Source organism: Alosa sapidissima, chromosome 6, assembly GCF_018492685.1.
Source record: "Alosa sapidissima isolate fAloSap1 chromosome 6, fAloSap1.pri, whole genome shotgun sequence".
Taxonomy (NCBI): domain Eukaryota; kingdom Metazoa; phylum Chordata; class Actinopteri; order Clupeiformes; family Clupeidae; genus Alosa; species Alosa sapidissima.
Genome location: NC_055962.1, coordinates 20927981 through 20940150, shown reverse-complemented (window position 1 = coordinate 20940150; position 12170 = coordinate 20927981). Strand labels below are relative to the sequence as shown.

Here is a 12170-nt window from a genome sequence, read left to right as displayed (position 1 = left end):
TTTTTTTTTTTTTTTAGTCGCGGAGGGAAAGCATCTCTGGGGTGACTGGTCCACGATCAGGAAATGTAGTTTTTGACTCGAGACATGTCAAGTCGTCACAAGTCAAAGAGGCAAAGTCCGAGTCAAGTCTCGAGTGAATAGTATTCAAGTCCAAGTCGAGTCGCAAGTCATGCCGAATTTTATCAAGTCAAGTCTGAAGTCATTAAAATCATGACTCGAGTCTGACTCGAGTCCAAGTCATGTGACTCGAGTCCACATGTCTGGTGACCAGCATATCAAGCTTACATTGATGGTTTAAGATGGTCATGATGGTTTGACCAGCCATAAAGCTGGACATTGCTGGATTGGCCAGTCAACCTCCAACTACATGACCATCCTAAACTGGGTCAACCAGCTAAACCAGCAAAACTCTTGCGAAAACACAGCTTAAACCAGCAAACCATCATAAGCTGGTCAGGCTGTTTTTTTTCAGCAGGGAAGTCATTGACCTATCTGCCCCGAATAAAGAAAAATAGCCTATAGCTTGAGTTAAGAGAGGCAAAAGGGTTTCAAAGGGGGCAGGATAGGCAGAAGAATTAGGCGGATACAGTAACATGCTGATTATTGCAATAACAAATAGGCCTAGAAATTTCAGCTTGATGATTATTTAATGGCCACACCCCATTTTTTTGTTTTTATATTGTTCAAACCAAATATTTTTTTATTAAAAGCACAGGCACACTTCATTTGTGTCTTGTGGTTAATATTTTCCACATGCCAATGTTCTGCTGACCCAATGAAGGCTTAACCTGAAAGTAGTTCCACCAAGCTCCACATGTTCCATCGAGCTCCATACATTCATCTGGACTCGCTCCTGATGAGAGGGATTTCAACAGAGAAGAAAATTATCAAGAAAATTAGGATTGCCCGACAGGATTTGAATAGATGTGATGTAGTGGAGAACTCTCCTCACTGTCACGGTTTGGTTTCAATGTGAGTGGTTGAGATCGCACATCAATAAAGATGACACAAGTGGTTTAAAGGATTTTTGATAAGGTACTGATTTTTGAAATACGTTCATTTAGCCTCTGTGTAGTATCTAGCTGTTTGTTTTATTGTCCTGAAGTTTTTCTTGGTATGTCCTCCCTAGGGAAACAGTGAAGATGCCTGTGAAAGACAACTCAAAGAGCAGAGTGGAGAGCCTTTCACACTAACACAGGTAAGACAAATAGTGCAAGTAATCACTCTATAACTGTTAATAAGAAGATATAAAATATATCAGTGTGTCATAAGTTAACATTTAATTTTCCTGTTATTCTAGGATATCCTCTCCCAGGGATTGACAGAAGAGCAGAGTTTCATCTCCATTGTGTCCTTTGCCCTCAAACACAACACAACCGGTGTTTTAATGGCTGATCTACTCAAGCTTTTGAAATTGGTTTCTGCTGGAAAAAGTGCAATTCCCTCAAGCAAGTACTTTTTAGACAAACCCCTGACTGGCATTATAGATCAAATTGAGTGTCATCATTATTGCAGTGTTTGCACCAGTTATCTTGGCATGGCACAGGCACATGATGAAACACTCACGTGTGTAAAGTGTCACTTATCCAAACTGTCCACTTTCCAAGTGGTTTTCATAAAGCCATACATGCCATTCAGATAGTTAGACCATGCATATACATTCAGTGCCCTCCATCCAGCTCAATTGTGTGCAAGCTACTGAGGACATATTATTGTAAATAATTGCAATCACTATTTATCAGCCTAACAGGACACGTGTCACTTATCTGTTTGAAGCTTATTGGGTTTTCATGCAAGAACCGCTTCGCATTGATAAACCATGATGTTAGTAATGAATGAAGATAGCCTACAGTATATGAAATATGTGATATTTGAGTGCAACACAAGCACTTCAGTGTAGTATTACCAATGGGACGTCCTGTGTGTTTATAAAATGCAGTCCTCATAAAGTACAGTATGTGCATTGTCTGTGATGTACTGTACACAGCACCTGATGATATTGTTACTGTCAATATAGTGTTTGAAAATTGTGGTGTGATATAATGCTATTTTTATGCAGTTGTTGTTTTTAATTACTCTAATTGGCTTTTGTATCTCTTACACATAAATATACACATAAAAATCACATTCTAATTTGTTTCATGTGTATTCATTCTGATCAGAATTAATGTGTCTGAGCTCCAAGTAATGTGTGATGTGAAATATTTGTATATAATTGAAAAGCATTTAAATTATTTGATTAAAAATTATTTTAATGATGTTTACTTCTGAAAGATAATGAAGACATTCTGATTTACAGATAAACAAAAAACTTGGCTTTAAAAACATATCACAAAATGTTTTTGATGTTATCGCAGATGCCCTGTTATCGTGAAAAAGCAGCACTATACCTGGTTCTACATCTCTTTTCTCATGTGTTCATATTTTAAGGTTTTTTATATGTTGCTTCCTTGTCTGCCTATCTCATACAAGATTTTGGTGCGTGCCCAAGTCTTGTATGTTGTACTATACAAACATTTTGTAAGGATATTGTTTTAGGGCTTGGTGTCATCTACAATGCTTATATGTTGCAAAACCTTGCAAGTTACATGTTGTATGCATTTAATATGCATTTTACATGCAGATTCACTTACCTATATACTACATATGAGGATCTAATGCAGCATATGAAATTAGTGTAAATTTTGTATAGATCATTTCCATATGGGTATTCTGTGTCCTTTACATTTATTTAATAGGTATTAGTGATACCTCGAAATTAGGCTGCTGTCTGTTAGGCAATTTATTGTAGCCTGCTAACCCATATGCACAAAACATAATTTCTGAAATGATTTCTTGATTTATAACATGAGATATGTCTCCATGTAGGGTTGTGTCAAATAGTGAAGTGATAGCAGGTAGATCATGTAGGCCTACATGTCACATGAGCCACACATAGGCGCTGCTTCTTCTGTCCCTCCCAAACTGCATTAAAATGGTGTGTTTAGCAATCAGAATCTCAATTTTTTTTCGGGGGAGAAACTCCCGGACACCAATATAGTCCGCACCCCTCTCAGAAAATACTTACAAAATCTCTGTAGGGAGTTATTTATCATTTGACCAGATTGTTTTATTTTCCTATCCCACAACCCCCACACTTTTAAAAAGCTTGATACACCTCTGATTACATGTAAAGGCTACATGTGTTTCCTTTCTTTTTGACATTTTGGTGACATTGTTCAGGGCTTAAAGCAAAGACAATTTCTGTGCCTGAAGTTATCAGACATTTCTGAAGATTGCATAGGCCTAATGGACAATGGTAGACTACTAGAATATGAAGCATTAAGCATGATTTGAAATGTTTAAACCTGCAGCCTTCACAGAAACCAATAAAGTTGTGTGAGTGTTCACATTACATATTGAACTGTAGCCTGTAGGCATAGGCTACTTCAGATCAGGCTATTGAACATTTCTTAAAGACAACATGCTTATGTTAATCATCATTGTTTTGTCTCTGAACGTGTCAAAACCCACATTTAGTTCAGTCCAGATCTGCAAGCTGCAGCCAGGGCTACTTGGACTGATCTGAGGCCTGCTGACGTGTGGGGAAATGCAAGACAACCTACATGGGCGGACACGTGAGAAAGCTTACGTAAATTTGGAATTGTCCAATCAGCGTGCGTAAACTGGGTAGGAAGTTGTAGACTAGTCGTTTTTTTCCCCGTGTTTTCTTCAGCTAGTGTGCCTCCATCTGTTTGCCTTGGTTGAAAATAACGAGGCGATTTATTCTGATTCTTTCTAAGGTTTATATCTGTTCAGGCGAAATGAAACACAATTCCAATGTCCCTGCTTTCCTTACTAAGCTTTGGACCTTGGTTGAGGATTCTGACACAAATGAATTCATCTGCTGGAGTCAGGTAAAGTAAAATGTATCCGTAAAGGATGTCATTTAGCTAACCTTAACAGGCTAGCTAACATTTGTGTCGGTCGTTTGCCAGCTAACTTAGACACGACAGAAAACAAGAACCTAACGTTAGATTATCAGCGCCTCTGTTACATAACGTTAGCGATCTTGATATTTTTTGAAGAAATAGCTGCTATCATGGCCCTAAAATTGTGTTGGGTGACGTTTACGTTAGCTTTAAGGTTATCATTTACATAACTGAGTGGATAACAGTGGACGTTAATGTTAACGTAAGCTAACTTGAGGAATAACATTAGCAATGTCCTGTGGAAACTAACGTTAAACACACACACACACACACACACACACACACACACACACACACATATATATATATATATATATATATATATATATATATATATATATATATATATATATTAGTTGACCTTGACTTGCCATGTCAACTGCCACAAACACCGCGTTATTGCACGGATATCTGTATATTTGATGAACGTCCTGGGTTTGTTTAGGTTCTCGTCAGATTGCTCTCCATTTCGCTGGCAGCGTTAACTTTAGCTTTTGTTTTGACTGATGCAACCTCTTCAGCCAGCATGAAATGTTCCAGTGTGTTACGAATTGGCTTTAAGTTAGTTGGAATGTTTTAAGTGGTGTAGCTAGCTACGTATACCAAAGTTGTTTTATTTATTCCTATACATATTTTCTCTACTGAAGCTAAGTTAAGTTAGCACGCTTGTTTGCCTGAGAAATAACGTTAACGGGCGATAGGTCAGGTGCAGAGTTGCCCCATTTTGTCGGAAGTGCTTGTTGCTAAGGAAACTTGTGTCGTACAGTCGTCTATAGCAGTTTAGCCCAATAAACCTCAGACTTGTTTTTTTCTTTATAGGAGGGGAATAGTTTCCTCGTTTTGGATGAACAACGGTTCGCTAAGGAAATACTGCCCAAGTTCTTCAAGCACAACAACATGGCTAGCTTTGTCCGACAGCTGAATATGTGTAAGCAGCGTCTCCTCTTTCAGTGCACCAGTTGTTCTCTCCTGCATGCTTGACAGCAGCTCACAGGCTCTGTCTCTCTCTATTAGATGGCTTTCGGAAAGTGATGCACATTGACACTGGTATAGTCAAGCAAGAGCGAGATGGGCCCGTTGAATTCCAACATCCCTACTTCAAGCACGGCCAGGATGATTTGCTTGAGAACATCAAAAGAAAGGTAGCACCTTGCCGTTTGTCACGCAGCTCAATGCTCAGTTTTCTGACGTGTATCCATAGACTGTAAAGGGTGTATCCTATTCATTCCTGGGTCCTTTGTGCTTTGCACTGTAGGTGTCCACAAGCAGGCCTGAGGAGAACAAATTGCGGAGAATTGAGGAACTGTCCGAGATTCTATCCAGTGTTCAGAATGTGCACGGGAAACAAGAGAATTTGGATTCCAGACTTGCCACTCTGAAAAGGTATCTGTCAGCATTTAGTGCCATTGAAATATATCATGTGTGTTGGCTACTAGTAGCATGATTGATATGTGCTCTTAATGCAAGCAGTTGATCGTGTTAGTTTGACATATTGCCTTTATTGGAAATATTACATTATGGCTTAATAGAAACCGATTTACACTGACACTTTTCTTTCCCCACACGAATTCATGTATTGCCGCCCCAGTATTATGTCATGTTATGGTCATATTACTGTGGGTACATTATGTCAAAGAGCGAACCGTGATGGTCCCTGTCATTATGTACCTTTCCCTGTAATCATTTATTAGGGAAGCACAATATCAGTACAGTATCGGCAGTTAAAAGCTTTAGAATTATCAGCATCAGGAGATAATCTATTAACATTTCTGTTGACATTCATGTCAGATAAATCAGCAAAAATATAATACAACCTATTAAGGTTTCAGAGGAAGCATCATGCAAATCCGTTCAAATACAGCCTACCTTACTCTTTTTATGTCCGATCACTCCGATGTCATTTTGCATATTTTACATCTACATCATATTACAATGATTCCCTTATTTTTCATGAATGAATGTCTCCATTGCTTAATTTATAGATCTAGGGTAGAGTAAAATGTGTGTTTAATACCTCTATCTGTTTGCAACAACCACACCAATAAGAACAATAGGTTAATTATTAGTACAGGAGAGAAATGTGTGTATATATTGTCATCAACAGTTGACCAAATGGTTGTTTGAGGATATGGGCAGAAATCTAGTTTTGTGAATCCCTATCCTTTATGGTGGATATTGATGTCCAGTTTCATGTTAGAAAGTCACCTTTAATAATTTTTAAAAGTGTGTAAATGCAACTGTATAGATCACTTTTTTTAAGCTCTTGAAAAACAAGTGTAGATCTATGCACTGCACACTTAATGTGTGTGTTCTTTTTAATCTGTTAAATTATATTACATGACTGAACTGCGATTAATCACATCAATGCTCAGTTAACATTGACAACATTACCATAACCATTCATCTAGCATACATTTTTAAAAACCATTAGAGACATATTGTATTTGAAGTGTGCAAGTAGGCGGTTTGAAACACAGCCCTGTAGTCAAGTCTGTCCTTCTCTCTTACAGGGAGAATGAGGCTCTGTGGAGAGAGATCTCAGACTTGCGGCAGAAACATACTAACCAGCAGCAAGTCATCAAAGAGGTACAGTTTAACACAGAACTGATCTGATTTTCTAAGATTCCTCTGGAAAGTCTTAGAGATTGAGTGTGGAAATAAAACCCAATAATCCAAAAGCATCCATGATTTTGACATCCATATAGTCAAATTAGATTGTGTGTGTTAGCAGGATGACTCTTCATTGCTTTAGGCCCCAGTAAGAGCAAACTAATTTAAATTCATCTCCTTCAGCTGGTGCAGTTCATCTTCACACTGGTCCAGAATAACCGCATTCTAAACTTAAAACGGAAAAGGTAAGAGATGCCACCACCCCACACTCTTTCTAAATCTCAAACCCTCCGTTGTAATGAGTGACGAGTTCAATTGTGGTCTTTTCACTGTGTTGTACACACTCGGGGCACTTACGGCATACTGTCTCCCTCCTGCTTTTTCTACATAGGCCTCTACTGCTGAACAGTAATGGGAAGAAATCCAAGTTCATTCACCAGATATACGATGAACATGTGGACCACAGCAAAGTATGTGCACAGCTTAGAGGGATGAGAAGAATTGGTCTGTGTTATTGAATTCATTGATGAGTCTTGGTCATTTGGAATGCGTTGGATTTTTGGCTGTTGATATTTTTTCCATGTTTTTATTGTAATGTTCAACTTTTGCATCTCTCTTCCTAATGAGATATAAGGCAGGCTCACTTGTGTGAAAGTGAAGTCTGCCCGTGGGAAAAAAAGTCTAATTATGTGTGAATCCACCGTCTCAGTTGTTTGACATTGGTGGGGGACTGATTTTTACTACCTTTATCTATAAATTATATTATATAATAATTGAGTAATATTGTGAGTGAAGGGGGTCTTTTGAACTGAGCCTCACAAGTATGTCTTGTAGGGGTCGGTCAGTGAAATCAACGATCTGAAGAACAGCACAGAGATATCGGACGATGTCATTATCTGTGATGTCAGTAATGAGGATTCTGACTCCACCAGAACCCTGGACCAGATGTAAGCAACACAGTCCTGCCTCTTATTCAAACCTTTTTAAGATGTGTCGAGTTTAAGGAGCCTAATTTGATGACGAAGTTTGATATGTAATGATAATCAATATGTAATAATGATATGGTAATGATATGGATCCTCTATATATGTTGGTCTAATATATATTTTTATAACACAGTCTTTGCCTGTCATTCAAATGACAATGAATGTTGCTTCTCTCTTCCTCAAAAGGGATGTTGAGATCATTGAGGTCACTGAGGGCAACATGGTTACGCCAGGCACATTGACACTGGAAGACGAAGCAGAATCCGAAGAACCTTCTAGAAGCATGACTGACAGCCTTCCCACCAGCAGTGCCCTGCAGCTCAACAAGGCCTGCACCCTCAGTCAGGAGGACCCAGTGAAGATGATGGACTCCATCCTGAAGGAGAGCGGAGCCATCTCGCAGAACATCAATCTCCTGGGGAAGTAAGTGGCACATCATCCAAAGGTGCTTATAGGGAGTTTACGTTTGGCATTGTCATCCGCGTGCAAGGGGGTGTGTGCCAAAAGTCATGTCAATTCAGCTGCCATTTGGTACACTTTGGGGTCATTTCTGCTGGTTGGCACTTCACAACATGTCTGCAAGATTAACAATGGGTGATGTGTAATTTATTTGATTCCTGGTGTTCAATTGGTCTGACGAGCCAGACCTACATCAAGATGTATGGTCTGGGGACTCACCATTCGCAGTGCTCAGTCCGAGGGGCGGGATAATCGGTTGTCTTTCGAAATCCCTCTGCACGCAATAGGATAGCTACAACTCATGAGTCCCATGCGTTTTCCCGCCAGCAGAGCTAGTTGGCTAGTTCAAACTTTTGCCAACATAAAAAAAGCTTAACTCGTGTTACGCTGTTCGCTGTTTTCAAGGAGCAGAGAATTCACACTGAACCCGTTGCAACTCTGCCATCAATCATTATGTTAAGCCCGCCTACCAACTCTATACTTACAACCGGACCCGCGTCACACAGAGCAGGTTGTTTGCGCCATGCCCCTTTTGAGGGGAAAACATTCTCTCAGAACAAGCCAGAGTGAACCGTTAGACATGTACCAACCACACAGCTAAGAACCCCTCCCTGAGTTTCTTTTGCCTACAATGTCCTCAAAAAAAATCCTGACAGAAGAAAATTATGGCTACAAGCCATAAGAAGAGAAGACCGTATGACACTTCTGGTCACTGAGTGGGGTTGTTGCACCACTTCGTAGCCTACTCGGGAGACGGAAGGGACATGTTTTTATATTAATTGAATTAAGCTTTTGTAGGTATCTTTCACGGTCAACGACCGGCAAAGTGGTTATGTATTGAGTGGTCATATTGATTTGTGGTATTTTTTGTTATTATTTACTCCTGCGATTTCTGTACGAATTACGTTTATTGACCCTAATTTGCGTTGGAGTTAATGAGAGGGGTTGTTTGTTTTCCCCCCGAAAGGGGCGGGAACGTTTGTCACGAGTCAAGTTCCCGGATGTGCCGGTCTAACGTATACACCAGGGGTTTTCAACTGGTGGTCCGCGGCCCCCTGGTGGTCCGCGGCGTCATTGCAGGTGGTCCGTGACCTGCATTCCAGCCTGCGTATTATTTCACAATTAATAACTTTTTTCCATCATTAATTTTTCCAAACCATTTCCAGAATTGTTGCGCATTGGTGTGAATACTGAACTTATTGAAAATATCTAAAATACTATAGAGGAGATGAGATTCAAACTGACACAGGATAGGCCTACATAACAGGTCTATCCTGTGTTTTGCGTCCCCAACGTCACACACGCACATTCATAAGGTAGGCTCCAGTCTGCGCGATATAGACCAGCTCGGACGGAGTTCATGTTATGTTTCGTTGAAAAGAAGCTTAATAGTTTCGTGAAATTTGGAGAGGAGTGGAGCTGTTAACTAACGTTTCTAACTAAGGTGAAGTTAGCTATTCAGTACCAGCATGGATCGCTATTTTAGTAGCCTAAGGAAAGTACCAGATGTCAGGACAGATGGACAGGATTCTGCTGCATGCTCTTCAGACAAAGCTACAACTTCGGAGGAAACATAGTGGAAACGAGAAAGAAAATACAGTGACGATTAAATATTAAATATGGATTTAAAGTAACGATTGACAAAACTGGAGAGGATCACTGTTTAGTATGTTCAACGTTGAGGCCATGAAACCGCCGATAATAGTGGTCCGTGGATTACTTGTTAGTCAGGATGGTGGTCCCTGGCACAGAAGCAGTTGAAAACCCCTGCTATACACGATGTGATTGGCCTTATCGAAGTTTACATTTTCCAGCTCGCAAGCCAACAGAGAGTTGCTAGACTTCCCTGGCTGCTAGGATGCGTCTAGATTTCTAGGCTAGTGTTCAATATCACTATTTGTTGTGCATGTGTGAACTTGGTCATTTGTTTGTTTTGTTTGTTAGATTTACTGATGATGCCATCTTGCCTGATGACCTGGGTCAAAACTTTACTCTTGACGTCTTTTCTCCCTGTAGGGTAGAGTTGATGGACTACCTTGACAGCATTGACTGCAGTCTGGAAGATTTTCAGGCCATGTTGTACGGAAAGCAGTTCAGCATTGATCCTGATATCCTAGAGGTAAGTGAATCTATCCTATGAATCTATCGATGGTCAAATGATCAGTGCATTCAAAATGTTGAAATACCATAATATTGTGATATGGTTCATGGAAGTACTAGCAAGTTCCCCTCCATTCCTGAAATCAACGTTTGTCCTGTGCTCTGAAAGGTAAACTTTTTATAATTTTTTATAATAGTACTTTCCAATTTTGCAGGGAACAGACAGTTCCAAGGGAACCATTGAGCTGTTTTCCAAAGATGGGAAGGTCGAGGCTGATGCAGGTAACTTTTTTTGTTGTATACGGTACTTTAGACCAGGTTGTAAACGTATGTTGAATCTTTTCAACCCATTTCTAACAGTCTCGTACCCTCCCTTCCCCCATTCCCAGCAGACAAGCAGTTAATCCAGTACACCAGCTGTCCCCTGTTGGCTTTCCTGGATGGCTGCACCCCCCTGACCACAGAGTCCGAAGCCCCAGCCCCCATCTCCACCTCCTCCAGGGGCCACTCCTTGACTACGTCCACCCTCAGCATGGGCCTCCTGGAGCCCTCCGACAGCCTGGCGGGGGTGGGGTCGGTCCCGGAGGACGAGCCACCGGTCGACTTGCTGGCCGCTCCCATCGAGGGCGAAGAGACGCGGCGCAATACGCTCATCCGTCTGGAGCCACTGACGGAGGCAGAGGCTAGCGAGGAAACTCTCTTTTACCTGTGCGAGCTCAACCAAGACGTGACCGGAGATGAGAGCGTCGTCCCTCTGGAGCTTTGAGGAAGCACAGCCTGCGACTGGAGTGGGAAGAGAGGTGGGACGCTTTGCAAACGACAAAATCAACATAAAAAAAAGGATGGACCTTTTTGTATATATTCATCAAAATGATGATCTATTTATTTCCAAGTATTTTTTGGTACATACTTCTTGTCCACTGTTAAAAGTTTCTGTTTGTTTGTTGTTTTTTTTTAAAGAAAATAGATGTTTTGTTTGTATTTTTTTTTTTATTATTTCCTCGTGGGTGACTTTCCGTCAGTTATTTGCAGATGCTTTTCTTTGGAAAATCTGTGTCCAGGCACTCACAATATATGTGCACATGTTGACACACATGTACGAACACACTTACACATACTGTAGTTGTTTTTTCGTTAGCTGTTCTAAGCGGAGTTTGCTGCGGTTATGTTGCTGGCTTTCCACTGAAACACCTTGAGTGTGAAAGGCAAATATATTGCTTACAAAATTGTGCGAGTCAAAGTATGTATTAAAACATGAAAAGACGTCACATTTCTGTAAATAGAAAATGGTAATGAGAGCAATCTTGTGGCCCTTAATGTACAAAGGTATGGAAAGTGCCTGCATCTCCGTCTTCTGTTACTATGTTTTCGTATTATTTCTGGTATTATTGAAATTACAGCATTCAGAATTTCAATTATCGATAGTCTGGCCTTTACGTATGTCGTTGAGGAATGTGCACAGACCTCTGTGACTGTTAGCCTTTCTTGTGAGCTTGCTGTCATTCTCTCAGGCTTGGCTGTAAAATTAAAGGAACTGCAACTGCATTTTGGCTGTGGACATCAAAGTGTCTTATCCAGGGGCTGTCAAAGACAGAGGCGTATCAAGCTTTTTAAAAGTGTGGGGGTTGTGGGATAGGAAAATAAAACAATCCGACCAAACATGGGTGGATTATGAACCTTCGGGCCCCTGGGCCCAGATGTATTAAGGGCCCCCCACTAATTGGTGTATATGTGGGAGGGGGGTTTGGGGGTCCTCCACCAGAAAATGTTTAATTTGTTTGATGTGATTTCCTGTATTCTGGTGCATTTTGGGGATGACCAATACTAAATTCAATCAGATTCATAGCCTACATCCTGATTTGTTGATATTGAGGCAATGATTCCATGCAAAGGCTTGGGCTTCAGGGCCCCCTGACCCCCTTGGGCCCGTTAGGCCCGTGCAGTAATCCATCCCTGTGGCCAAATGATACAACATCCCTGTAGGGAGTTATTTAAGTATTTTCTGAGAGGGGTGCGGACTATATTGGTGTCTGGGAGTTTCTCC

The 12170-nt window shown here is 40.7% G+C and overlaps 1 protein-coding gene across 2 annotated transcripts; it reads left to right on the top strand.

Moving 5' to 3' along the window:
• The first annotated feature begins 3679 nt into the window (after window positions 1–3679).
• hsf2 (heat shock transcription factor 2) lies at window positions 3680–11671 on the top strand. 2 transcript variants are annotated; one of them, XM_042096017.1, is made up of 12 exons: window positions 3680–3896; window positions 4791–4899; window positions 4986–5113; window positions 5227–5354; window positions 6482–6557; window positions 6765–6826; window positions 6973–7051; window positions 7416–7528; window positions 7754–7990; window positions 10043–10145; window positions 10342–10408; window positions 10519–11671. In XM_042096017.1, exons 1-12 carry the CDS (start codon window positions 3804–3806, stop codon window positions 10890–10892), a joined length of 1569 nt encoding a protein of 522 aa, XP_041951951.1. In that variant the 5' UTR covers window positions 3680–3803; the 3' UTR covers window positions 10893–11671. The 2 variants fall into 2 exon arrangements, with proteins under 2 accessions (XP_041951951.1, XP_041951950.1); XM_042096016.1 differs by having other exon boundaries at window positions 3681–3896; window positions 10516–11671.
• Window positions 11672–12170: the final 499 nt, after the last annotated feature.

Coding starts and splice junctions, on each gene's coding strand:
- hsf2 (XM_042096016.1), top strand. CDS start 3,804: ATGAAACACAATTCCAATGTCCCTGCTTTCCTTACTAAGCTTTGGACC. Junction 6,558..6,764: donor AGCAGCAAGTCATCAAAGAG/GTACAGTTTAAC, acceptor CATCTCCTTCAG/CTGGTGCAGTTCATCTTCAC. Junction 10,146..10,341: donor TTGATCCTGATATCCTAGAG/GTAAGTGAATCT, acceptor CCAATTTTGCAG/GGAACAGACAGTTCCAAGGG.